The following is a 24,396-nucleotide window of genomic DNA, read 5'->3' on the forward strand; positions in this document are numbered from 1 at the left end:
TAAATGGTTTACTGACCACTGTGCTCAATTGGCCTGCCAACTCTCCTGACCTGAACCCCATAGAGAATCTGTGGGATATTGTGAAGAGAACGTTGAGAGACTCAAGACCCAACCCTCTGGATGAGCTAAAGGCCGCTATCGAAGCATCCTGGGCCTCCATAAGACCTCAGCAGTGCCACAGGCTGATTGCCTCCATGCCACGCCGCATTGAAGCAGTCATTTCTGCAAAAGGATTCCCGACCAAGTATTGAGTGCATAACTGTACATGATTATTTGAAGGTTGACATTTTTTGTATTAAAAACACTTTTCTTTTATTGGTCGGATGAAATATGCTAATTTTGTGAGATAGGAATTTTGGGTTTTCATGAGCTGTATGCCAAAATCATCTGTATTAAGACAATAAAAGACCTGAAATATTTCAGTTAGTGTGCAATGAATCTAAAATATATGAATGTTAAATTTTCATCATTACATTATAGAAAATAATGAACTTTATCACAATATGCTAATATTTTGAGAAGGACCTGTATGTTTGAGAAGAACACAGCTCACATTAACGGAAAAGACAAGCCCTTAGCATTAATGTACATAAATGAACACTGTTCAGATATAAACTTAAAAATTCACACTACATTCCATAGCAGGGGGAATGGTCTTCAACAACATAGTTGTGCTTAACCTTCCAGTAATGATGTATTTTCCTTTTTGGCTCCAACACTGGGTTAACGGTGTTTGAGAAAGCTCTAACGTTCAATCAACACGTCACCATAGCCAAGCAGAGGTTTATTCTTTATTTAGAGTTGACATTTGATAAAGAGTGATCTGATTCTGCTTCAAAAGGCCTTCAGTAAACACACATTTCGCTTTGCTAAAGATGTTTGCAGAGGAAGATGTTTGCTGAGGTGCCAAGATAACAATAGCCCTCTTCCTCTGTGCTTTCACACACCATGCTGAATTGTTTGGCTTATTAAGTTTTCTTTGTGATTTCAATTGATTGTGTGTTGGGAGCAAGAATTACAGCTTTATCATGTGGCTTGTCTTTGCTTTGAATGTTGTTATAGCTGCATGCTGGACTGCGCTAAGGTCTCTCCAACATGGCCGTACGTCGAGCCTCGGCTAAGGGGGTCATATCACACAGGGTGCATTGGTTAGGAATACAGGCTCTTTTACTAGTGTTTTATTGTGGACATCAATGTTAAACAGTACGCTGTGAGACTTATTTTACAAGAATTACAACTTCCTACGCAAGCACTTCCTCGCTTTCTACCTCATGGAAATCACAGGGCCGTAAAGATAGCTGAAAACGGTCCGAAACAATTAAGCACTTGGTTCTGATCTGGATCAAGGTTTGCTCTCCCCGATATAGAGCTAAGAAATTAATATGCTTACACCATATTACATATAAACAATTTTAAATCCTGTGCTTTGTCGTAGTGAATCACTAAAATTACAAAAGCCTTTGAAGTGGAACACAAAGATATAAAAAAGCATGACTGATATGAACATAATTACAGACCATCTGATGACTACAACTTGTGATAGACTCACAAAACTTATTGTTCCTTCTGAAATCTGACATTCCTGTTAAAGTTGCTCAGTCCTTTATAACAGCTGAGGGGCTGCAGCGGTATGATCTGTATCAACTGATCTCATCTTTATGACAACACAACGTAGTGCAACGATGAAATAAATAGTGTCAGGAACCAAAGCAGAACCATAATTTAAACCACAATGCTCTGTTTACATGACAAAGTTGATTAGCTTTCACCCTTCCTCCTCATCCTTGCCCTGGAGGGTTGGTTCAACCAATACAGCAACAATATCACACACCAAATACGCTTAGCATCATAACCGCTACAGCTCACATTAAAAGAAAAAAGGACGGCAACTCAAAGGAACCTGTCGATTAAACTGTGACCATCGAGCTGAAATGTTCCATTTCACCTCAGGTTAGGAGGGGAGAGACTGATGGACAGATGGAGATGAGGTGTGTAGAGGAGCAGACTGAATTTTACAGTCAATTTTATGGAAAAAAAAAAGGGGGGGGGACTAAACTCCCAGCAGGTTTAAACAATTTCCATTGCTATCGAAAACATAATTTCTCCATTTCCCATCTCATTGTAAATATCTTCCATTTTGACCACCTTTCTGTTTATTCAGACTTCCTTCCAATCACTGTTCCACTCTCACTTCCTCCGGTTAATATTTAGTTAGCTATCAGTCTGCTTTGGGCAAATATTTGAAAAGTGGAAGCATTTCCAGATGGAATATGGTTGAGATCCGACTCTAAAAGGAAGCAGATGGTAGGAGTTTCTGGGTGAGTTCTTTGGGGGCATCTTTGGCTTAATGGTGGTCTCTAATCAGAAGACAAGGGGTTCAATCTTTGGCTAGGGCACATGCCAAAACGTGCTTGGGCAGCAAACTGGAACAAACACCTTCTTATAGGATCAGCCAACATGCAGGGTCCTATTTTACTGGCTAGAGCACAGGCAACATCTGTGGGTGTCCCGGAGTGTCTGCTACTGGTCTGAAGAAGATTTGTGGCATCTGTGGTGTCTCGGATGCCACCCATCGAATCAGGGGGTTTAAAAAGCTAAAACTTAGTTTTTACAAGTTGTATTTATTTATTTATGTAATGCAATGCCCACTACGGTTTCACTACATAGGTAACATTACTAGTTTAACAAACACTCCTTCAGCAATTTAAAAGCTCAGGACCTGTCGGCTCCCCTTTCTCAGCCTTGAGTCAAAGTCATAATAAGGTAAGAGGGCTGGATAACATGGTAAACAGGAATGACTTTTAAAGATAAGTCAACCAAGGACAGCTCTGCTCCAAGCTCAAAAATAAAAAAAACTCCACTATCTTTGCCATTTTGTGCTAAGTCGCTCTGTGGTGATATTCTATCTGGTCTACTCTGATATTTGTTATTGGGGAAGCATGTCACGGTTCTGGTGGGAATGATGTTATCCACACAGAAGTTTATATAGTCGGTTACACACTCAGTCATGGCATTGATGTCCTCTCCATGTGGCTGGCACAGTGCGTCCCAGTGTGTAGTCTCAAAGCAACCTTGCAGAGCTTCTTCAGCGTCCTGTGACCATTTTCTCACAATCCTCTTTATTACAAGTTTCCTCTGAACCAGGGGCTTATATTTTGAGCAGAGAAAAACAAGATTGTGATCTGATTTGCCTAGCGGAGGTCTTGCTATAGAGATGTATGAGTCCTTGATATTTGCATGAAACAAATTCAATGTTTTGTTTTCTCTGATAGAGCAGCTGACAAACTGTTGAAACGTTGGAAGTGTAGCAGAGAGTGAAGCATGGTTAAAATCACCAGATATTGCCACAAAAGCATTGGGGTTTTGTGTCTGTAGCTTAGCAACAACTGAGCTGATGGCATCACATGCAGTGTCAGCAACAGCGGAAGGTGGAACGTAAACTTTTGCTAAAATAACACTGGTGAACTCTCTGGGTAAATAATATGGACTAAAACTTACTGCCAACAGTTCAATATCTGGACTGCAAAGATGACACTAAACAGTTAGATGTCCTCGATTACACCATCTGTTGTTCACAAGTACTGCCAGTCCACCTCCTTTACATTTGCCGCTTCTCTTTAAATCTCTGTCTGCTCATATGGTTAAAAAACCCGCAGAGTGACGCTGGAGTCGGGGATATGATCCTGCAGCCATGTCTCAGTAAAACACATAATACTGCATTCCTGGTACTCTGGCGGGGTTCTTTGTAGGGCTTGGAATTCATCCAACTTGTTTCCCAACGATCTCACATTGCCCATCAGAATCGACGGAAGAGATGGTTTGAACTTCCTCCTTCTCTCTTCTCTTTGCTCCTGCTCTGCATCCACGGCGTCTCCTTTTCAACTCATCAGGGATTTGGGGTTGTAGTTGAAGCAGAGTGCTGCAGGAGATCCTTCCTGCCCACAGCCATCAGCATCTACAACGGCTCTTTGAAGAAACCTTCATAATGAGCTACAACATTTAATTTCCCTTTGGGATTAATAAATTTTTTTTTTATTTGAATTGAATAAGCATGCTTGTTTTGTACATTCTGGAGTCCTAATAAACCATTTAGAAATAACAGGAGATGAAAGGAGACAATGTCAACCATAAACAAGAAAGTTATCCAATATTAATAACCTCAGCAATATCTTTTAACAAAAATCCAAATGAATTGGACCTGTGTGTCCAGCAGAGCAACCCCGCCTCTGAGGGAGAACAGTAGCAGCATCTGGGGAACTCTGGGAGAAGTATAAAAGATCCTAATCCAGACCAGTAATAAAATGTTATCAACCTCTTCAAGACATGTGTCAACACATGTCTTAGACTTAGACTGCATGGTGCTATCAACTTCAAATCAGCTGGTTTTCTTTTCTTTGTGTGTGAAAATAGACCCATAAAGGCACCATTACAATATTCTTACCTACTGAAGAAACCAAGTTTTGTGTCATCATCATCCTTATGGTAAGTGATGCTGTTATAATCTGAGAAAGAATGTGCATGTACATATGTATCTAAACCAGTTTAGCACATAGCCTGATCAGTTTGTGAAGAATGTTTTGAAATGTGTCAAACAAGCACAGAAAAACTAAACATGGCACAAAAACAAGCACACATTGTAAGACTGGCACTTTCTCAGAAAGCTATCCTCCTTTATAACTGCTGGAAGAACTCATTGGTTGTCAAAGCAGAAAAAATAGTTTGAAATTGATTTGAAAATCACTTTCAAAGTAAAAACATAAAACAAGTAGTGATCATTTTTGTGCCCTCATCATGCAGTTGTTATACCACTTTATTATGCATCACAAGGGCCTTTAGGAAATACAGAGATACCTGCTCCCACAGATTCCTGAGATGAAGTCCTCTTTCATTCCAGTAAACCTGGCCTATTTCTAAGAAGCTGCAACTGAAAGCAATGCCTTAATTTGTTAAGACAGTAAAAGAAATAACAACAAACACACATGCTACATAGGAGTACAAAGATTTTGATCTGTGTTTGCTATACCTAAAGATAAGAAAAATGTCTGTTGAGAACTTGTAGATGAAGCTATGTGATGCTATAAGTTGAGATAAAAACCTTGTTTTTGGCAGCAGCTCAGTAAAGTCCAAGGAAGCTGGTCTACATACAGATGACATATCCTCTCTGCTTTTTCAAGCCTCATGTTTATCTTGTCTTGCCGTCCTGAGATGTTCTTGGTACCCCATTGTAATCTATTACCAAGCTAGACAAAGGCCACAGCCTTGGAGAGGTGTTTGTGCTGCATGCATTCAAAGGGCAGCGTGATCGCTGTCTCACTTGAAGCTAAGGATAACAGAGCATCCCCACCAGCCATCTTGGGTCTGCCTGGAAGGTGTTGTGGATTCCAACAAACACATCAATCAAAATGACAGAGGGCTGACATCAATTCCTGCTCTTACAAATAGGATTCACCTTGATTTCAGAGAGAAGACTTTAGGACGTTTTAATAGACGGCTGACGTGCCAGTCCTCGAAGGGCACACTACCTTAATACTCACTGATGTGGCAAAGTGGGAAACCAAAGCGCTCCTGCAACTTCCAACAACCCTGCCAGGAGCAAAGCTGCGGCATGTCTGCATTTAGGAGCCAACAATCTCTCTCATTCTGCTTGTATTGCCTTAGCGCCTTCCACAAGTTAAGGAAGGAGAAGATGAGCATGATGCACACAATTTATTGGACAGAAGGCTGTGACCAGTCGTACATGTGATAATGTGTCACTATCCATTAATTTTACTAGCCTATGTCTTGTCTAGAACTGATTCAGGTGCACATAAACTGAATTTATGTTTAATTTAGAGAATGGGAGGGTGGGATTTAAATAGAAATACCCCAGTCAATTAGCCAGATTGGAATTAACCACTTTGGCCTTGCTCGTATCTGACTGGTGGCTTTCAGGTCAAATATTGATAAATTAGATCTTTTTTTTTTGGCAAACACTAATCAATTTACAGCATTTATTCTTCTGAGTTTAATAAAAGTTGTATTTTTAGGCATAAAATGTGGGGAAATCTTGTTTTTCCTTCTAAAAATCAAAACTACTACCTTCTTAAATCTGCAGCCCAGTTTTTTTTTCTGATACATGTTATAAACATTAGAAGAATTTGTTTATTTATTTATTTTTTTTATTATGGTTTTATTATTTTATTTTTTTTATTAAAAAAAAAATTAGAAAACAGTTTTGGTTTAGAAAACGTGGTAGGTGAATCTTTAGACAATACTAATTTATGTTTAGTTAACGTTAATTACTATGAAGACAAGATTCACAACACCAGAACAATCAAGGTGGTGGGTTTCTTAGGCAGGGAAGCTCAGAGTTAATGAGAAGATGGATAGAGCTAAATACTTAAAGGCTACATGTCAGAAGCTGCAACATACTTAAAACTGGGGTGAAGGTTCACTTCCAAGCACCACAATGACCCCAAACCGTCAGCCAGAGCTACAATAGAATAGGAATATCTATATCGGTGGTGCCCAGGTCCAGTCCTGGAAAGCTACTATCCTGCAACTTTTGGATGTGCATCCCTTCTTCAACACACCTGAATCCAATAAATGGCTCATTATTAGGTTTCTGCAGAGCTGAATGACATAATGATGAAGGAATTTAACTTCTTTGAACAATCTCTCTAGATAGTCCAGTGTCCTGGATGATCTTCTCCTCACCTCAACCCAGAGGTTTTCTCTGTGATTTAGTATTGTGATGGAAGAAAGTTGTTTTTTTTTTCAGGTGAACCATTTCTAGATTTGTAGATTTGATCGCATGTTTTGGATTATTATCCCATTGAAAAACACAAAATGACCCATTTTTCAGTCCACCAGCTTTTTATTCAAAATCTCCTAATATTTCAAGGAGTTCATCATGGCATGCACATTTACAAGTGTCTCATGACCTCTGAAAGAGAACCAGGGCCTCAGCATCACAGATCCTCAATCATGCTTAAACAGTGGGCATGAAGTGCTTTTCCACATATTTTCTGTTTCATGTCTTCTGCATAGCAGAAAAGCTCATCCTGACTCTCAACTGACCTAAATCAAAACATCGCTGTAGAGATAACATTCATGATTGTAGATCAGAAAAGCATTTTTTCTGTCACGCCTCTTAAACAATCAGGCGGCAAATAGATAGGAATTAGGACTGGCAAAGATTGTGCCACAGTTTTGTTAAAAACAATCCATACCTTCGGGATTTTTTCGTCAGTGAATGAATAATTTAAATGAAGACTGGATTTTTCAAAAGGTTTTCAGGGTGAGATTAAGCTACTGCGATAAAACATTAACTTCTTAGGACTATTCCTAAGTTTACAAGAGACACCAAAACATCTGTATATAATCAGGTCCTTATTCAGAAAGTATTTCTTTCAAACAGAGCTTGAAATACTTACTCTATAGTAATATTTACTTTCTACAGCAACTTATTTTATAGGGTTAATTAAGATGCTCCATATGTGAGTGAAAGCTTTTGTATTGGTTATAACAGCTGAAACTGATCAATTTAATAAAAATTGTAAAAGTACAAGGAACGGCTCACCTCCAAAAGATAGAAGCAGACACCATTTATTTCCAGCAACTTTACAGGATGCCTAAAACCATCTACCAATGCAACCAAGAGACATGTGAATATTAACTCTCACTGTATTTTTGCCTCTACGGCTCAAATTTACTCAAGTATGTAAAACTTACATATAAATATATATAACAAAGGTTGTCACAGCTACTAAAAAGAACATAAAACACCCCATGAACCCATCATGGGGGGCGTTAACAAGGTGAAGCCGAGCCCTTCCTCACAGCACTCAAGGCCCTCAAAGGCCCAACTGTCATGTCGTCTCCTCCACGTTTAATTACATTTCTTGCACTTAACCATCAAGTGGCTCCTGGGAGACTCATGCAAATCTTGAACAGACAGCCTGAGTAACACCAGCTGCTAGCTTTTGTGCGTGTGTACTTGTCCTGAGAGCCCACTTCCTTAAATGTGGGTGTGTGTGTGCTCACAGAAAGAAAGACTGAGAAACAGAACGTAGAGAGGTGCTGGCGGCAATGCACACAGAGGAGCAGAAAACCTTTAAATAGCGAAGGCAAAAAAGCTGAGGAGGTTTTAGCTGTTTTCTGTCATTGTTTCTTTGGGTTTAAGAATATGATGAAAGCATTGTTGTTCCAGAATGTGCCAAAACTAATAAACCCAGACCATCCCCATGAAAATCTGTGATGTGATATTGGTTTTAGCTTATTTACATATTTGCTGTAAAAACTGGAGCTGCTGGACAAACATCCTCCAGAAAAACTACTGAGCCAGAACTTATTCTGCTGCATTAGCAAAGTTTAAATTCAAAGGGTTTATGAAGCACTGCATTAGATATAGGCTAAGCATAAAATATAACCCTGAACAGGGTAGAACTGAGCCTTTATAAAAGAAAAAACACCTACCTCATTCAAAACTTTAATTCACTAGGATTAATCAGTCATTTTGGAGACAAACATCTAGAAAATTAGTACTTTATGAGGGGATTCTTATTTCTAAGGGAATACATATTAATAAATGTTTTAAATGGTTAAAGAGGTTCTGACTAAACTCAACTTCCAGTATCTGTTCTTGCACATCTGGCCATTTAAAATGCAGTTGCACAGTTGAAAAAAATAAATAAATATATCGTAGCCTACTTTTGTGTACAGTTTGCAAAGTTGTCTTAGAGGTCATGCACATAGTCTTTTTTTTTTTTTTTTTTGATCTAATGAATCTGGGTTTGTCCGAACAATCTTTAGCATTTTCCAGCCTTCGCAATGACGTCGAGAGTGAAAGAGTGTGTATGGCTGCAGCAAAGTTCCTGCTGTTTAATTCACACAGGTATACAAAAAAATAAATAACAGAAGACAATAATGTTGTGTGCTCTGATGAGTCTTGATTTTTAGCTGCAACATTCAGATGTTAAGATGTGCATCATGTATGTTCAACTGATAAATCTGCAACCATTGTATGGCTAAATGTCCAAATTCCCCATATACTGATGCCGCTGTGAACTAAAAACAACACTCAACTGATGATGCACAAAGCATATCAATCAGAATTTCCTGTGTTTGCATTATTCCATGTGACACAAAGCATATCTACACATTCACTCTGTCGGCCCAACGTTAGCATCAAATACAGCAGGATAGTTACAGTATTTGCATGTGTGCTGTCAACTGAGTTTTCAATGTAGAGTTCACCCCACTGTTCCTCCAGCCGGGCAAAGTGAACAGGTGCGTGCAGGTATATGTAGACACAAAGCACACTACCCCTACCAAAGTGCCGATCAAGTGCGCACTCAAGAGGTGAAACACATTAAATGTACTTATTTGGCTCCTACACACTGAAGGATGCCATCATGCCAACATGGACCAACACCTTGGAAGGATGTTTCTGACACCTTATTGAAGTATCGGGACATCTCTACAATTACTTTAGAAGTCATTCCACCTTATTGTGTTTTAATGCTAAACATTACGGTCTGGAGTAGATGTTTGATGTCAAAACAAAGTTGGCCTTCGTTCTAAAGGGTAAACCAATCCAAACCAAACCAAGAACAAAGTGAACCTCTACAACAGAGATGATTGTTTTCATAGAGACAGGTTTGCATAATGTTTCCAAATTTACTGGGTGTAAAATGTAAAGTAGGTTACTTTGCTGACACACAACATCCTTATCCTTATGAAAACTGCAGCCAGAATAAAGGCAGCCCCATTCTGCCAAAGCGTTATCTCCTCTCTCCAGATTCTGCTTCGTGCACAGGCTGGTGCACCTGTTTACACTCGCAACGTCTCCAGCACAACAAACTCAACTGTGTCACAGTGTGAAGATTCCTATATGCGAGTGAGACGGGAGTGAAATTGAGTTTACACACGATTACATTTGTGTAACAGGAATGCCAATGAGATGGCACATGTATGTGCTGTACAGGCATACTTTATGAGAGATAATTTGATGGTGCTTTACTTTTTTAAGAGCACCTTTAACCATCACATTTTCATGTTGAATTCTGATGCCGTTTAGTTTACAACTTAAATACTGAAGTGTCACAACATTCAGCAGTCCTCTTTCTGATAAGTGAGCATTTCATGCCTAGTTTATATCCAGTCTTGGGGCTTCAGAGGCAATTATTCTGGTTTTTCCACTTGCAAACCTTGAGGCATAGCAATCTAGACAAAACTGATTTGGGTGGACATCAAATATTTGGGAAGTGTTTTTTTTTTGCCTGCAGGGATTAGAAACATGTTTCTGCATATTTATATGGTTTAAATAAACAGTATTTTCTAGAGAATGTGGTTAACAGGTCTGCTATCTTGGCTAAAGCCCCTCTACCTGCTTTAAAACCCCAATTAAAGTGGTTTATTAACTCAGCAAAGACAGACACATTAAACAGTCCTTCATCTAACCCACAGGCGGTGTTAAAAGTTTCTTGCTGTAGCAGTCGGGTTTTTGATCTCGCCCTCTACAAAGCCCGTCAATTCTCATCCAGTGGCCCGGCAGCTCTGTGGCATCGGATCTTATCAAACTGATAAACATCAGAAAAACAAATGGGCAGTCTTGCCTGTCCTTGACTCTGCAACTCACTTACTGAGAGATGAAACCTCCAGAGCTCTCCCCCTGCGCTCATTAAAAATACATGCAGCTTCAAAAGTTTTGGCTTCATGCACCACTTTGCTAAGTGAGTGCACAGTGTTGGAGAGATAAACTGCTAAATATGCTGCCAGTGTCTGTGAGGTCCTGCATGTAAATAAGTGTGTGCGGTAAAAAAAAAAGGCACAACTGCATCCTCTGATGCTTGCTCTGGTTCACTGGACATTATCCATGCTGGCATTGTTCAATGAGCATCATTGCAGATGGAGTCCAAGACATGCAGTAATTCGATCTAATATTGTTATTGGACCTGATAGCGATTTATTCTTGTATTGGATGATTCCACTGAACCAAACACCTTGATCCTGGCAGATTGATTTTGCTCTGGAAGTTCAGGCTTACAACAAAACAAATAGTTAAAAAAAATGTTGCACAGCTAAATAAAACGTGTATAGTAATCTCATGCATTGTATGTAAAATATCTGTTTTAATGAATCAGATTCCCTCAAGGTAAACATATTGGTGGAGGAAGGAGAAGCATTTAGCCTCACCTTTCTCCTGAGATTGTTTAACGTTGAAAAGTAAAACACACAAGACGGATATTTGTGATGCGTTTTGTGCAAACATTTAGAGCGGTGGGAGGTGTTTCGGACTGTTACAGTAAATAATACCTGAGGAGAAAAAGAGCTTCTGCCTCCATACATACCACATAAACCCAACTACGACAGACCATTTTCCTTTTCAGAGTTTCAAACTTTATAAACCACAGAGCGTGAAGGAGCTGGAATATGTTGGCAGCCTGTTGGACGAATATTTATTTATAAATCTACAAAAAAAATATTCATGTGTTTTGGACTTTGTTTCAAAGACAAGTACACTTACATTTAATTGATCCATTTGGTGCAACTTCTCTCAATCTCTACACTATATTTTGCATAAATTTAAACAACTGTATCAACAGCTTTGTGTAATAAAAAGTGAGCTCATTTGTTTGTCCAAAATAACTTTTGTGACATTTATGTTATTATTTTATTGTTATTTATAATACATTTTCAAATTTTATGTCTTTAGAAATGTAATGGTTAAAAGGCCAATAAAATACTGATAATATTTATTTCTTTTTGTACAATATCCTATATTTAAATAAAGCTTTGTCAGTAATTTTTACATGAAGATTCAACAAGAAGGTATAAGGGAAATTTCATGTTGAGGGGAATTCACAAATCCTCAAGTACAAAACATGCATTGTTTTTCCAAATTCAACGAGTAATCGTTTTAAACATTCATGATTTCATCATTTACCGAAATAATTCTGATTTTAATATTTTCCACCACTGAGCCGCTCTAACCTATACCCAAACATCCTGGATCGCAGCATCTCTACAACCATTACACCTGACAGCCCAATAAGCATTCTTGCAGTGAGTGTTTACATTTCCCTTTCCACCTTCCAACTCCTGTCAGGGCTTACTTTACTGTCACCTCATGCATAATCCATTCACCGCATCTCTTATCGAAGCCCACAGACTCAAATAAGTCTGACCGCATTACTCACAAAACCTCAGAACTGTCGGGAACTTTGCCACTCATTTCAAAAGTTGAAACCATTTCTCTGGTGATTTCTCTATCCAAACAATGAGTTCTCAATTGGAGGACAAGTGCACAGAGTCACCTACCTAAAAAATACATTTCAACAAACTATCTTAAGTAGAGCTCATGAAAAAGCTAAAAAAGAGGTCAGGAATAGTAACATATGTTTTTCCTTTTTAAAAGAGCAGCTTTGGATTACAAGGACATGGAAGTTTCTTTTTTTTTATCCCCCCTCGAGGCGTCAAAGCACCAGTTATGTTGTGTAAGAGGGCCAGATGGGCTGGAGTGACTAAACTATACTCTGGGTGCACATACACACACCCTTCCAGGACCTTCAAGCTAATCAGCATTCTGGGTTTGCGCTTGCCATCTTCACTTCTCTTCTGCCTCGCTCGCTTTCTTCTTTCTACATGCTGCTGATAGTTCCACAGGGAGTGAAGAAATCGCTGCTCTTCATTCATTTATTTCCTCTGTAGGAATTATATTTGGAGGCTAAGCCACCAGGAGACGTGCAAATAGAGAAAGTGATGCCGTGCAGAGGCCCAGGGCCAGACCTATACACTGTTGGCAAATTAAAACAGAAAACTAAATGTCCTCCAAGAAGAGTAAGACTGATAGAGAAACTTTTATAGTCTAAAACACCAAGGTAACCTTTCAATTCAATTCAATTCAATTCAAAAATACTTTATTAATCCCAAAGGGAAATTAATTCCACAGCTCTCGAGGTCTAAAACTCATAACCGTGTTAGCCATGTACTCCATTCACAGAAATATCCAAGTACGCATGAGCCAGGATGAGATTCTCGCAATATATAAAATATTATGGTGTTAACACAAAGATTTTAACAGAAAATGTATAACATTTAAGCACAGCTGACCAACTGTATATTAAAAACAATGAATGATGCCTACATTTGTAATAAAGTAAAATTTTTTTATTTTTAGACAGCAGAATAAGGAATAAATCTGCAAACTGAAACATTTTTCTTCACTGCGTCTTTTCAAGACTTCCTAGGGAACCCTGTACTCTGTTTTAAATCTTATGTCAAAAGAAGAAGCTAAACAGATGATGGAGAAAACAAGGCCCATACAAGAGATTATACTTATCTGTTTAAAACTCGCCAAACAGGTAACATGGCAGAACAAAGCTCCAACATATACAGGTCCTTCTCAAAATATTAGCATATTGTGATAAAGTTCATTATTTTCCATAATGTCATGATGAAAATTTCACATTCATATATTTTAGATTCATTGCACACTAACTGAAATATTTCAGGTCTTTTATTGTCTTAATACGGATGATTTTGGCATACAGCTCATGAAAACCCAAAATTCCTATCTCACAAAATTAGCATATTTCATCCGACCAATAAAAGAAAAGTGTTTTTAATACAAAAAATGTCAACCTTCAAATAATCATGTACAGTTATGCACTCAATACTTGGTCGGGAATCCTTTTGCAGAAATGACTGCTTCAATGCGGCGTGGCATGGAGGCAATCAGCCTGTGGCACTGCTGAGGTCTTATGGAGGCCCAGGATGCTTCGATAGCGGCCTTTAGCTCATCCAGAGTGTTGGGTCTTGAGTCTCTCAACGTTCTCTTCACAATATCCCACAGATTCTCTATGGGGTTCAGGTCAGGAGAGTTGGCAGGCCAATTGAGCACAGTGATACCATGGTCAGTAAACCATTTACCAGTGGTTTTGGCACTGTGAGCAGGTGCCAGGTCGTGCTGAAAAATGAAATCTTCATCTCCATAAAGCTTTTCAGCAGATGGAAGCATGAAGTGCTCCAAAATCTCTTGATAGCTAGCTGCATTGACCCTGCCCTTGATAAAACACAGTGGACCAACACCAGCAGCTGACACGGCACCCCAGACCATCACTGACTGTGGGTACTTGACACTGGACTTCTGGCATTTTGGCATTTCCTTCTCCCCAGTCTTCCTCCAGACTCTGGCACCTTGATTTCCGAATGACATGCAGAATTTGCTTTCATTCGAAAAAAGTACTTTGGACCACTGAGCAACAGTCCAGTGCTGCTTCTCTGTAGCCCAGGTCTGGGGAATGCGGCACCTGTAGCCCATTTCCTGCACACACCTGTGCACGGTGGCTCTGGATGTTTCTACTCCAGACTCAGTCCACTGCTTCCGCTGGTCCCCCAAGGTCTGGAATCGGCCCTTCTCCACAATCTTCCTCAGGGTCCGGTCACCTCTTCTCGTTGTGCAGCGTTTTCTGACACACTTTTTCCTTCCCACAGACTTCCCACTGAGGTGCCTTGATACAGCACTCTGGGAACAGCCTATTCATTCAGAAATTTCTTTCTGTGTCTTACCCTCTTGCTTGAGGGTGTCAATAGTGGCCTTCTGGACAGCAGTCAGGTCGGCAGTCTTACCCATGATTGGGGTTTTGAGTGATGAACCAGGCTGGGAGTTTTAAAGGCCTCAGGAATCTTTTGCAGGTGTTTAGAGTTAACTCGTTGATTCAGATGATTAGGTTCATAGCTCGTTTAGAGACCTTTTTAATGATATGCTAATTTTGTAAGATAGGAATTTTGGGTTTTCATGAGCTGTATGCCAAAATCATCCGTATTAAGACAATAAAAGACCTGAAATATTTCAGTTAGTGTGCAATGAATCTAAAATATATGAATGTTAAATTTTCATCATGACATTATGGAAAATAATGAACTTTATCACAATATGCTAATATTTTGAGAAGGACCTGTAGTGCCATCATTAAAATGCAACAGCAGAGAGCCTACAGGTGATTTCAGACACAAAGGAAAAGGCTGCTCCCCCACAACCCACTATGGAATAAGCGGTAGAAAATGACTGACTGACTGATGTTATCTTAAATTCTGCAACTGTTCTGGTATTTCCAGATGAATATTAATTTGCTCATTGCTTTGGGGGAAGCGTCTAATCACACTGACACCCATCTGCAGATGTTACGTAAAGTAAAAAGCTTGAGTTAATTTGGATTCTGTCTGTTCATCATGGCATCTGTTTTTGTTGTTCACGCTGTGTGTAATGTTTGCTCAGTGATGTGCGCCTTTCAGCACAAAGAATACAATCGCTGTCGTTGAATAATTGTGCATGATAAACATTTCTCATAATGCAGCACAACTTTGAGACGTAACGACCTGATTCATGTTTCTCTCCCCATACCTGCTTGTCCTTGTCTTTAGCTTTCCCACTGCCCGACACCCGCGAGGAGGTGACATCCCGAGGGATGACGGAGATTTGGTGCAGTGGCATGTTCATCCCAGCAGGGGCCAACCAGGGTTGCTCACACACACACTTCCTTTATTGCTCCTAGAGCAAAGTGCATGATGGTTCTAACTGCAACAGCTCGCCTGATCCTTCCTGCAGGGAAGAGAAATCGCATCAAAATTTGCTCCAAAATGTTGAACATCACAGCAAGAAAGGAGACGTAGGAAACTGTCAAGAAACTTTCGCAGCAAAGTTGTTCCTCTCTTCTGCTTGCTTGATTCAATAACATTTTCTAATTAAGAGATAGACATTAGTAAATCAGATTCCATCACAGGTTAACCCTCTGTTAAAAGTAGAGAGTCTGTAACATAGGCTATCTATAGATAACCATCCCACTCAACAGAAACTTAACGTTTTCTTTTTCTATGCCGTTTTTTACACCTCCCCTTTTCCCCCTTATGTTATGGTTCTTCACACTGACATCATGCTCTGGCTTGTTTATTACCTTGCCTTGAGCACAGGAACACAGTGTGACATCCAGCTCAGCAGTGTTTGACACAAGCAGAAGAAAAATGTTTGAATTTTCATGAACAATAAATATGAAACTGTGTCAAACAACATGTCATCTATGCAATTTATTAATCTATGTTCACAAAATACTGTTTTCTGGAAAATTATAATAGTATGCAAGACCAACAAAAAAGACTTTTAAGACAAAAATGTTTTGTCCTACACAATTACAGTAAATAAAAGTTGATTTGACAGTGTCCAGTAATCCGTCATCGACACACTCCACCAGGAGGGTAAGTCACAAAAGATCATTGCTGAAGAAGCTGCAAGTTCAGAGTGCTGTATGCAAGCAAAGAGGTGGAATGTTGAGTGGAAGGAGTTGGGGAAGATTCACAGGACGTGGACTGCAGCTGGAGTCAGTGCTTCAAGAGCCACCACAAAAGATGTATTCTGGGCATGGGCTAAAACTGTCTCATTCCTTGAGTAAACCACTCCTTAACCAGAGACAAAGTCATCTTTGTCTAAGAGGCATCTTATCTGGACTAAGGAGAAAAAGAACTGGATTGTCCTTTTTTCAGATCAAAGTAAGTAAAGATCACAGTCTGGACTCCAAAAGTACCTGCTCTAATGACCATGGTATCAGTGTGCTTCATTGGTCATCAAACCTAATAAAGAAACTATGGAGTAATGTTGAGAGGAAGATGAGGGACACCAGAGCAAACAATGTAGATGAGCTGTTAAAAGCTAAGCTTTCTTAACACCTCAGCAGTGTCACAGCATCCTCTCCTGGGTTTTCCCAATGCAAGTTTAGATATAAAAGAAGAAAAACGAAATAATTAAAGAGCGGATCCCTGTAAAAAACACAAAGAAGAGGTGTAGGAGTTAAATCAGAGGTAGGATTTTCACAGAAGGCAGCAGTAGTGAGTGGGGTTCATACTTGGATGTTTTCAGCAGCAGCAGCATGAAACAATCGTTGTGAGTTACACAGATTGTCCATTTAAACTTCCTTTAGTGCAGCCATCTGTACTGCCACTGACAGCAATTAGGCTTTACTTCTTCTCACAACAAGCACCTGACTGTGTGTGTGTGTGTGTGTGTGTGTGTGTGTGTGTGTGTGTGTATCTAAGTGCTTCTATACAGTCCAGTCTGCCAAGCAGACTCTCAAGCTTCAGTACATTAAAATGATAGGATTAGGAAAGCAAAAAGCAGGCGGACAGATGGGAGGTCAGTAAAATGAAACCAGCGTTGATGGCAGCGGGGGGGTTGTAGGTGTCTGCGTGGGCTTTTGGACTTAGAATGCCACACGGGTTCAGCTAGGACCCAGACTGGAAGCCAGATCTGTCACTTCAGTTCATCTCTCCTCTGTCTCTGCAAGTACTCATCAATATGTAGAGCAGATATGAACTCACAACGAAAAGTCCTGTCTGCTTCATGTGCAGCAGCTGGGAGTCTGATTTATATTTTTATTAAAAATGAAAGAAAATCTCAAGGGACAAATTTCTCCAAGAAACCTGCAAACCCGTGGAAGAATGGGGAAGAATAAGAGAGATCGGAGATTATGAACAAAGAAGAATACACTTTTAAACAGGAATACAGAAAAAGATTTAGGGCCAAAATCACAACTTCTGTAAAAACAGTCATTTTAATTTCTATGTTATTTCATATAGACTTTTTTTTAAATTAAGTGTTGTTTATTATTTTCCAATGAGATCTCAGGTCCTATATAAAAAAGAGCAAACTAGCATTCATGTGAATTCCCATTGTTTATCAGTCTAGGTGTATATTTACATATTTTATATTTCTATTCAGGTGAAAAAAGGATAAAAAAGATGAGCTTAACCATGGATGTCCAAGGTGTGGCCTGGGGCTTATTTCTGGGTCTTTTGCAGCCCATGAAACCACAATAGTACAAATCTGGCCCGTAATTAATGAACACTTATGTTTTTCATGGCAATATAAAATCTTATTAAAATGTAAGGACAACACAAAGTGTTTTATTACCACCTTTATTACTTTCCTTTTCATTTCATAATAAACAGAACCACAAACATCCAACGACTTTTAATAATGGCCAAACACTGATAGAGGGACCCAGATTCTTTTCTTGCTGCTTAGCATATTTAACAGTTTTGTCCTATATCAACAAAATAGAAAATGATCGACCCTATTAAGTGTCGAAACCATTTGTCTTTCATTAAAGAGTTAAACATCCCTTTTCTACAAATATCAGACTACTCTTTTGTCAAATTAAAATGTAGGTAAAGATTAAAAAAAAATTTTAATAAAATAAAACCATTAAAAGAAAAATAATTTAAAAACAAAAATCACAATTTTGTGGCGAGCGACTACTTTTGAGCTTGCAGATTTTGGCCTGTGTGGCAAAAGCGTTTGGTCATGACTGAGGTAAAGTGTCAGGCTATTAATAAATTCACAAGTAACTTGATGCTTTATGATGCAAACAAAAATGTTTTGAAAATGAGCTTTAGATGGTCATTAAGAACAAAGTTAAAACAAACCAGCCTCATTTTACCAAGCAATCTATTGGAGAGGGCAAGAATAATTGGATTAAGGACACATTTACAGCAAAAGAGGCGACTGGAAAAAAGGACAAGAGCCTGAGGTTAATCAAAGCTCAAAGCTACACACCAACATCTAATAAATAAATTTTGGGTGTTAATAGTGTTTATGGGGACTCTATGGAGGTAAAGTCAAATGTTTTTTTTTTGGTTTTTTTATAAGCATTCTCCACACAGCCTCAAATCAGCTTAAGTTAATTGATTTTAAACAGCAAGGTTGAGTGGAGAACCATGTTCTCAGAAGAGAACACCACAGACAAACACTGAATTTAACTTTAGAGTCACCCTGTAGTTAAAAAATAACTTGATTGATGTGCCAAGTGCAACCATTAAGTCAGGCAAGTTTTAATTAATTTGGTTGCACACAATTCATTTTAAATACTTTGTACCTAAACATGTTTCAGTTGAAGTCTTTCACTGTTTTAAACAAACAAACAAAAAAAAAGAAAAAAGTATTACACTTATTTTACAAATACTCTTTAAAAATACCTTTCTAAAGGCCGTATTTGTCATTGACACAAAAGTATTCATACCCAGACATGTCTCTGCTTTAACACACCTAAATCAACTAAGTAGGTCATTAGCAAGACTGTACAAATTGATTCCATGCTGAGGGGCGGACTCAGCCATTTGGTGTGATAGATAGGGGACACATCAGAAGATATGAGCCCTAGGGGACTGGAGACTGAGCCCCTTGATTTAGATCAAAGCTTATTCATGTGTTAGAATGTTCCAGTCAAAGTCAGAACTAAACCCAACTGAGAATCTGTGGATCTATGAATAGATTTTAAAAGCAGAAATTATAAATTACAATTAAACACAAGCTTTTTCTATTCATCCATCGTTTCTCTGAAAACCTTCCTTTTTCTGATAATTCCAAAAGTTTTAACTTCTAATTAAATAAAGCATAACACTGATTTTATGCCATCAAAGCTAAAAGCTTTAAACTCATTTTCTCCTTAGCCAAAATTTACCAAAGTAAAATGTTAAATCAGATATGGCCAAAGAGTACAGGACAGCGTGGACAGAGAGATATACTCTGCAACAACAATAGGTTATAGTTCATGAAAGCAGGCCGGGGACAATGTTGGAACCCAGGGGGAATCATCTCGGAGCATTACATTTTCTGTCATGTTTCATGTTGTACCATGTTGCTTGGGCCAATTCTCCTCACTATATATATATATGCTTCCAATAGGTAAAATTATCAGGCAGCTTTGGATAAATTTTCACTGTTATGCTGATGACACTCAGCTTTACTTATCTATAAATCCTGATGAGCCCAACCAGTTAGATAGACTACAAGTATGTCTTGAGGATATAAAAACTTGGATGGCTTTGAAATTTTCTGCTTCTAAATTCAGACAAGACAGAAGTTGTCGTCTTTGGACCGGAGTCTTTGAAAAAGAAACTGCTTAGTCAATCACTTAACCTGGATGGCATTAAATTGACTTCTGGTAATAAAATAAAAAAAAAACCCTTGGTGTTATTTTTGACCAGGACATGTCATTTAAATCCCATATTAAACAGGTTTTTAGAATTTCCTTCTTTCACCTCCGGAATATTGCTAAAATTAGAAATACCCTATCCAGGAGTGACGCTGAAAAACTAGTCCATGCATTTGTTACTTCAAGGCTGGACTATTGTAATTCTTTACTATCAGGATGTCCACAAAATGCAGTTATAAGCATTCAGCTGATTCAAAATGCTGCAGCAAGAGTTCTGATGAAAATTAAAAAGATAGATTATATTTCCCCTTCTAAGGCTTCCCTTCATTTTCTCCCTGTTAAATCAAGAATAGAATTAAAAATTCTCCTCCTCACATATAAAGCCCTTAATGATTTAGCTCCATCATACATCAGAGATCTGATTGTTCCATATGTTCCTAACAGAGCACTTCGTTCTCAGACTGCAGGTTTACTGGTGGTTCCTAGAGTCTCTAGAAGTAGAATGGGAGGCAGATCCTTTAGTTATCAGGCTCCTCTCCTGTGGAACCAGCTCCCAGTTTTAGTCCGTGAGGCAGACACCCTGTCTACTTTTAAGGCTAGGCTTAAAACTTTCCTTTTTAATAAATCTTATAGTTAGAGTGGCTTAGGTTATCCTGAGCTATCTCTGTAGTTATGCTGCTATAGGCTTAGGCTGCTGGATGACATAATGACCACTTTCACTCTCTTCGCTACATTCTCATACTACTCTCCAATTTCGCATTATTTGCTGTTATTTCAGCTTTTACCTTGATGTTCTCTCTCGTTTCTCTTCCTAGAAGCTACACCTGGCCTGACTCTGTGTCTACCTGTGACACCTTTCTGGAGGGGGGCATCGTCCAATCTTCTGCTGGCAACAACTTAATGCTCACCTTCTACCGATGATCAACTTGGCCCCGTCTTTCAGTGTTTAACCCTTTCTCTCTCCTAGATATAGCTACTGATTGAGCTTTTACTGTGACAAATTATATGTGCTCTTTCAGACTCTAACCTTGAAAACTGGCTCAGAGTTTATCTGTTCTTTCTTTCTAGATGAAACGACTAAAAGGAGCTACATCCATTAACATTTACTCTTCCTTCCCATAGAAAGGACTCCTGGATCAGTGCTTCTTTGTTCTTTGTGTGTCTCTGCTCTGTTCTCTCAAACCCCCAGTCAGTCGTGGCAGATGGCCGCTCACACTGAGCCTAGTTCTGCTGGAGGTTTCTTCCTGTTAAAAGGGAGATTTTCCTCTCCACTGTCGCTACATGTATGCTCAGTATGAGGGATTGCAGCAAAGTCAACGCCAGTGACTGTCCACTGTCTCTACATGCTCATCCAGGAGGAGGGAATGCTGCAAGTCACTGACTGGATGCAATCTGCTGGGTTTCCTTAGATAGAAAAACCTTTTATCCAATTTGAATAAATAACTGAATCTGACTGCACTGTTCAATGGTTAGTTATTAATTGGAATGTATGTACCTGACTTTGTGAAGTGCCTTGAGACAACATGTGTTGTGTATTGGGGCTATACAGTATATAAATAAAACTGAATTGAAATTTAATTGAATGTTTCAGTCACAAACTACCTGATGTGATATGAAGTAAATAAGAGGAATGAGCAAGATAAATCCTGTAAATTACACCTTTACAATTACAATTTTTTGCACTTCACTTAATCATGCTGAGGATCGTGGAAGGCTGGAGCTCATCACAAGGCTAACATGTTGACCCAAACCCAGGAACACAGGCCTATTATTCACATCTATCAGCAATTAACTGTAACCCATTACCTATTGTACACATTTTCTGAATGCAGCATGAATCAGTACAGCAAACCAAACCCAAACATTAACCAAGGCAACAATCAAACAGATTTAAATCCAGGATCCTTCTTGCTGTCAGGCAACAGAACCAATCTTCTCTGCAACCTCATATCAACAGAGCCACAAAACATAGTATCATTGTCTGTTCCACTCTTAATTTGCATGGTGCACTTGCATTGTGCTCGAAGTCGAGCCTCTCTGCTGGACAATAACAAGGAGAGAGATGTGTCTGTTAGACAGAGAGCTGCTTTTGCCACATATAACATTTAGTTAGTAGATATATTTTTAGGATTAATAAAGCTAAACTCATTCTGTCAAACCGTCAGTAAGTCCGTCGGATGTATGATCAAGGTGTGTGTGTGTGTGTGTGTGTGTGTGTGTAGGTCATCCAGGCTGTCTGCCAGTCACTGAGTTCACTGCCACACACTGACAGACTACAAGTACAGCAGCACCTCCACCTTTCTCTGAATTCCTGCGGTTCCTGTTCTTACTGGCCTGTTGTCGGGAACGATGGCTTTGAAAAAACAGAGGTACTTTAGGCTTATTAGGTAGAACCATTAGGCTGGTGTTTATAATCAACCCCCGGCTGTTCATAAACCTGGCAGTAAAAATCTCCATATACCTTGCGTCGTCATTGTTTATTAATTTAGTTCCACCTTAAAAACTTACATAGGAGAAGGACAGAATAGGCTATAAGGTATAAAATGGTTCCTGACAAATATTTGCAGTGCTCTACATGTAGGAACATCACTCTAGCATCAAAAGTCTGCATAACCTAACAGGTGTGGAAATGTTGGTGGGTTTTTGTTAGATTGGATCAAACAAAGTGAGGCCAAAGAAAACGTCCCTTTGTTGGAATTTGAGGTCATGTTGTCAGGTTTCTGCTGAGAGAATCGTCTGCTTTGTACAGCAGAAGTTTAATAAAAACACTTCTCAGAGGAATTATAAGTGGTTGTTGCATTACTTTTAGTTTGATACTAATTTTGTTTGTCAGTGGATCATAAAGGAGATGGATGTTATTGTGTGATGAATATTGGGAACTTTTATCTTTTTTGTGAGGATCCAGGCCTCTTGTGTTCAGGGAACACTTATAACCTTGGTTCCTAAACTGAGCTACAAGTACCACAGCTGGTAGTGTACTTGGGCTGCATTTAGTGGAAGAAACATTGGTGTTAATTATTTGCAAGTTAAGTAGGAATGTATTAATTGTGATGTAGAGGAGGACATGTGCCGGTTAAGTTACTTGATATCAAACAGTGTTCCAGATCCAAGTTGGAAAAAAAAAAAAACCTCAACGGCAAATAATTATGAATTAAAATAATTTTTAATATCCCTACCCTTACCCTAAACCCACAAAAACTGTTAAGGTACCCAGGAAAATTCACTTTTAAGTATAAATGGAAGACAGCTAGTTAAACTGTGTTACTTAACCTCTGATGTGGTGCAAGCTTGTTTTAAATTATTTTCTTCTTTTGTTTTTATACCTTAAAAAACAATTAACTGCAGCGCTGTTTAAAAAAAAAGTCTGCAAAGATAGTGGTCCTTGGAAAACTTAGCGTTTTCATGTTTTGGTTTTTTTTTTGGCTCAGACTGTTCAACAAAACTATTTCCATTTCGATCCGGGGTTCAGGTAGCAGCTAAAAAAAAACAAAAAAACAACTTTTCAATTAGTGGATCCTCCATTAAATAAATAATTCATCAAGAGTTAAACACAAAAGGTCATTCCACTCAAAAGTGACCAGAGGTGCTGCATCAGGTTAAGTAATTGAGTCCAGTTACATAGATCGCTTGTGTTGTTCTCTGGGAGCCCCATTCATTTTTAGATGAACAACCATTCTTCTCCAACTTGTACATTTAGGGTTTGTTTTTTTTTTGCAAAATGTGTGTAAATTGTGAGATGATCAACAGGAGTGAAAGTTGAAAAAAATATTTGTCCAGCTGGAGGACAGTGATCCAACCAAAGACTATTTTGTCCTCCCCTCCATATCTTCATCTCTCCTGGGCCAGGTAAATCACAGCCAGGGCTTCTCCACGTTCTGCTCAGCTGAACTCTGCTGTTGCTCCGTTTGCCAAGAGGCCCCCTCCGAGATCACTCTGTCAGATAAGATCCAAGATACGAGTGAGGGTCTGTTCTCTAGTTTTGAGGCGCATCCAGGCAGAAAAAGCTCTACTGTGTATCAATCAGTCTTAATATCACTGCTGTACAGACACAGTCAGGGTGGGTTCCCAAAGGGTTGCCAGGTTAGGAAGGAAACCTATAGAAAATGGGTTGGTTTAAGCAGATTTTAAAATAAATTTATGTGGAACAAAGAATTGTATGCCCCAACTTCTTACTGCTGTCATATCTAGACAAGCAAATTTAGACTGGAAACATTTTGACTGAATAAAATAAATCTACAAAGAGAAGACAAGAAATTATTTCATCATACTGCTGGTGATAGCTCTTCTGGCAGCTAAGATTTAACTAAATGCTTCAGTAGACACAAAGATTGACAAAGCCTCAGTAACAACATATGATCCATATCAATAGAAACTCATCAAAGTTGCGAGTCAACGTTAGAAGTATCTTATTTAAACTTTATCTCAGAGA

General features: G+C 38.9%; 1 protein-coding gene across 5 annotated transcripts in view; it reads right to left on the reverse strand.

Moving 5' to 3' along the window:
• The window catches only part of marchf8 (membrane-associated ring finger (C3HC4) 8), a 106,962-nt gene that overhangs the window by 60,133 nt on the left and 22,433 nt on the right, over positions 1-24,396 (reverse strand). For all 5 annotated transcript variants that reach the window (XM_047351195.1, XM_047351197.1, XM_047351196.1 and 2 more), the window contains exon 2: positions 15,389-15,586. In XM_047351195.1, the coding sequence (XP_047207151.1) occupies positions 15,389-15,484 (96 nt within the window). In that variant the 5' untranslated portion in view covers positions 15,485-15,586. The remainder of the gene's footprint in view (positions 1-15,388; positions 15,587-24,396) is intronic.

This window comes from Girardinichthys multiradiatus, chromosome 22 (assembly GCF_021462225.1).
Source record: "Girardinichthys multiradiatus isolate DD_20200921_A chromosome 22, DD_fGirMul_XY1, whole genome shotgun sequence".
Classification (NCBI taxonomy): Eukaryota; Metazoa; Chordata; class Actinopteri; order Cyprinodontiformes; family Goodeidae; genus Girardinichthys; species Girardinichthys multiradiatus.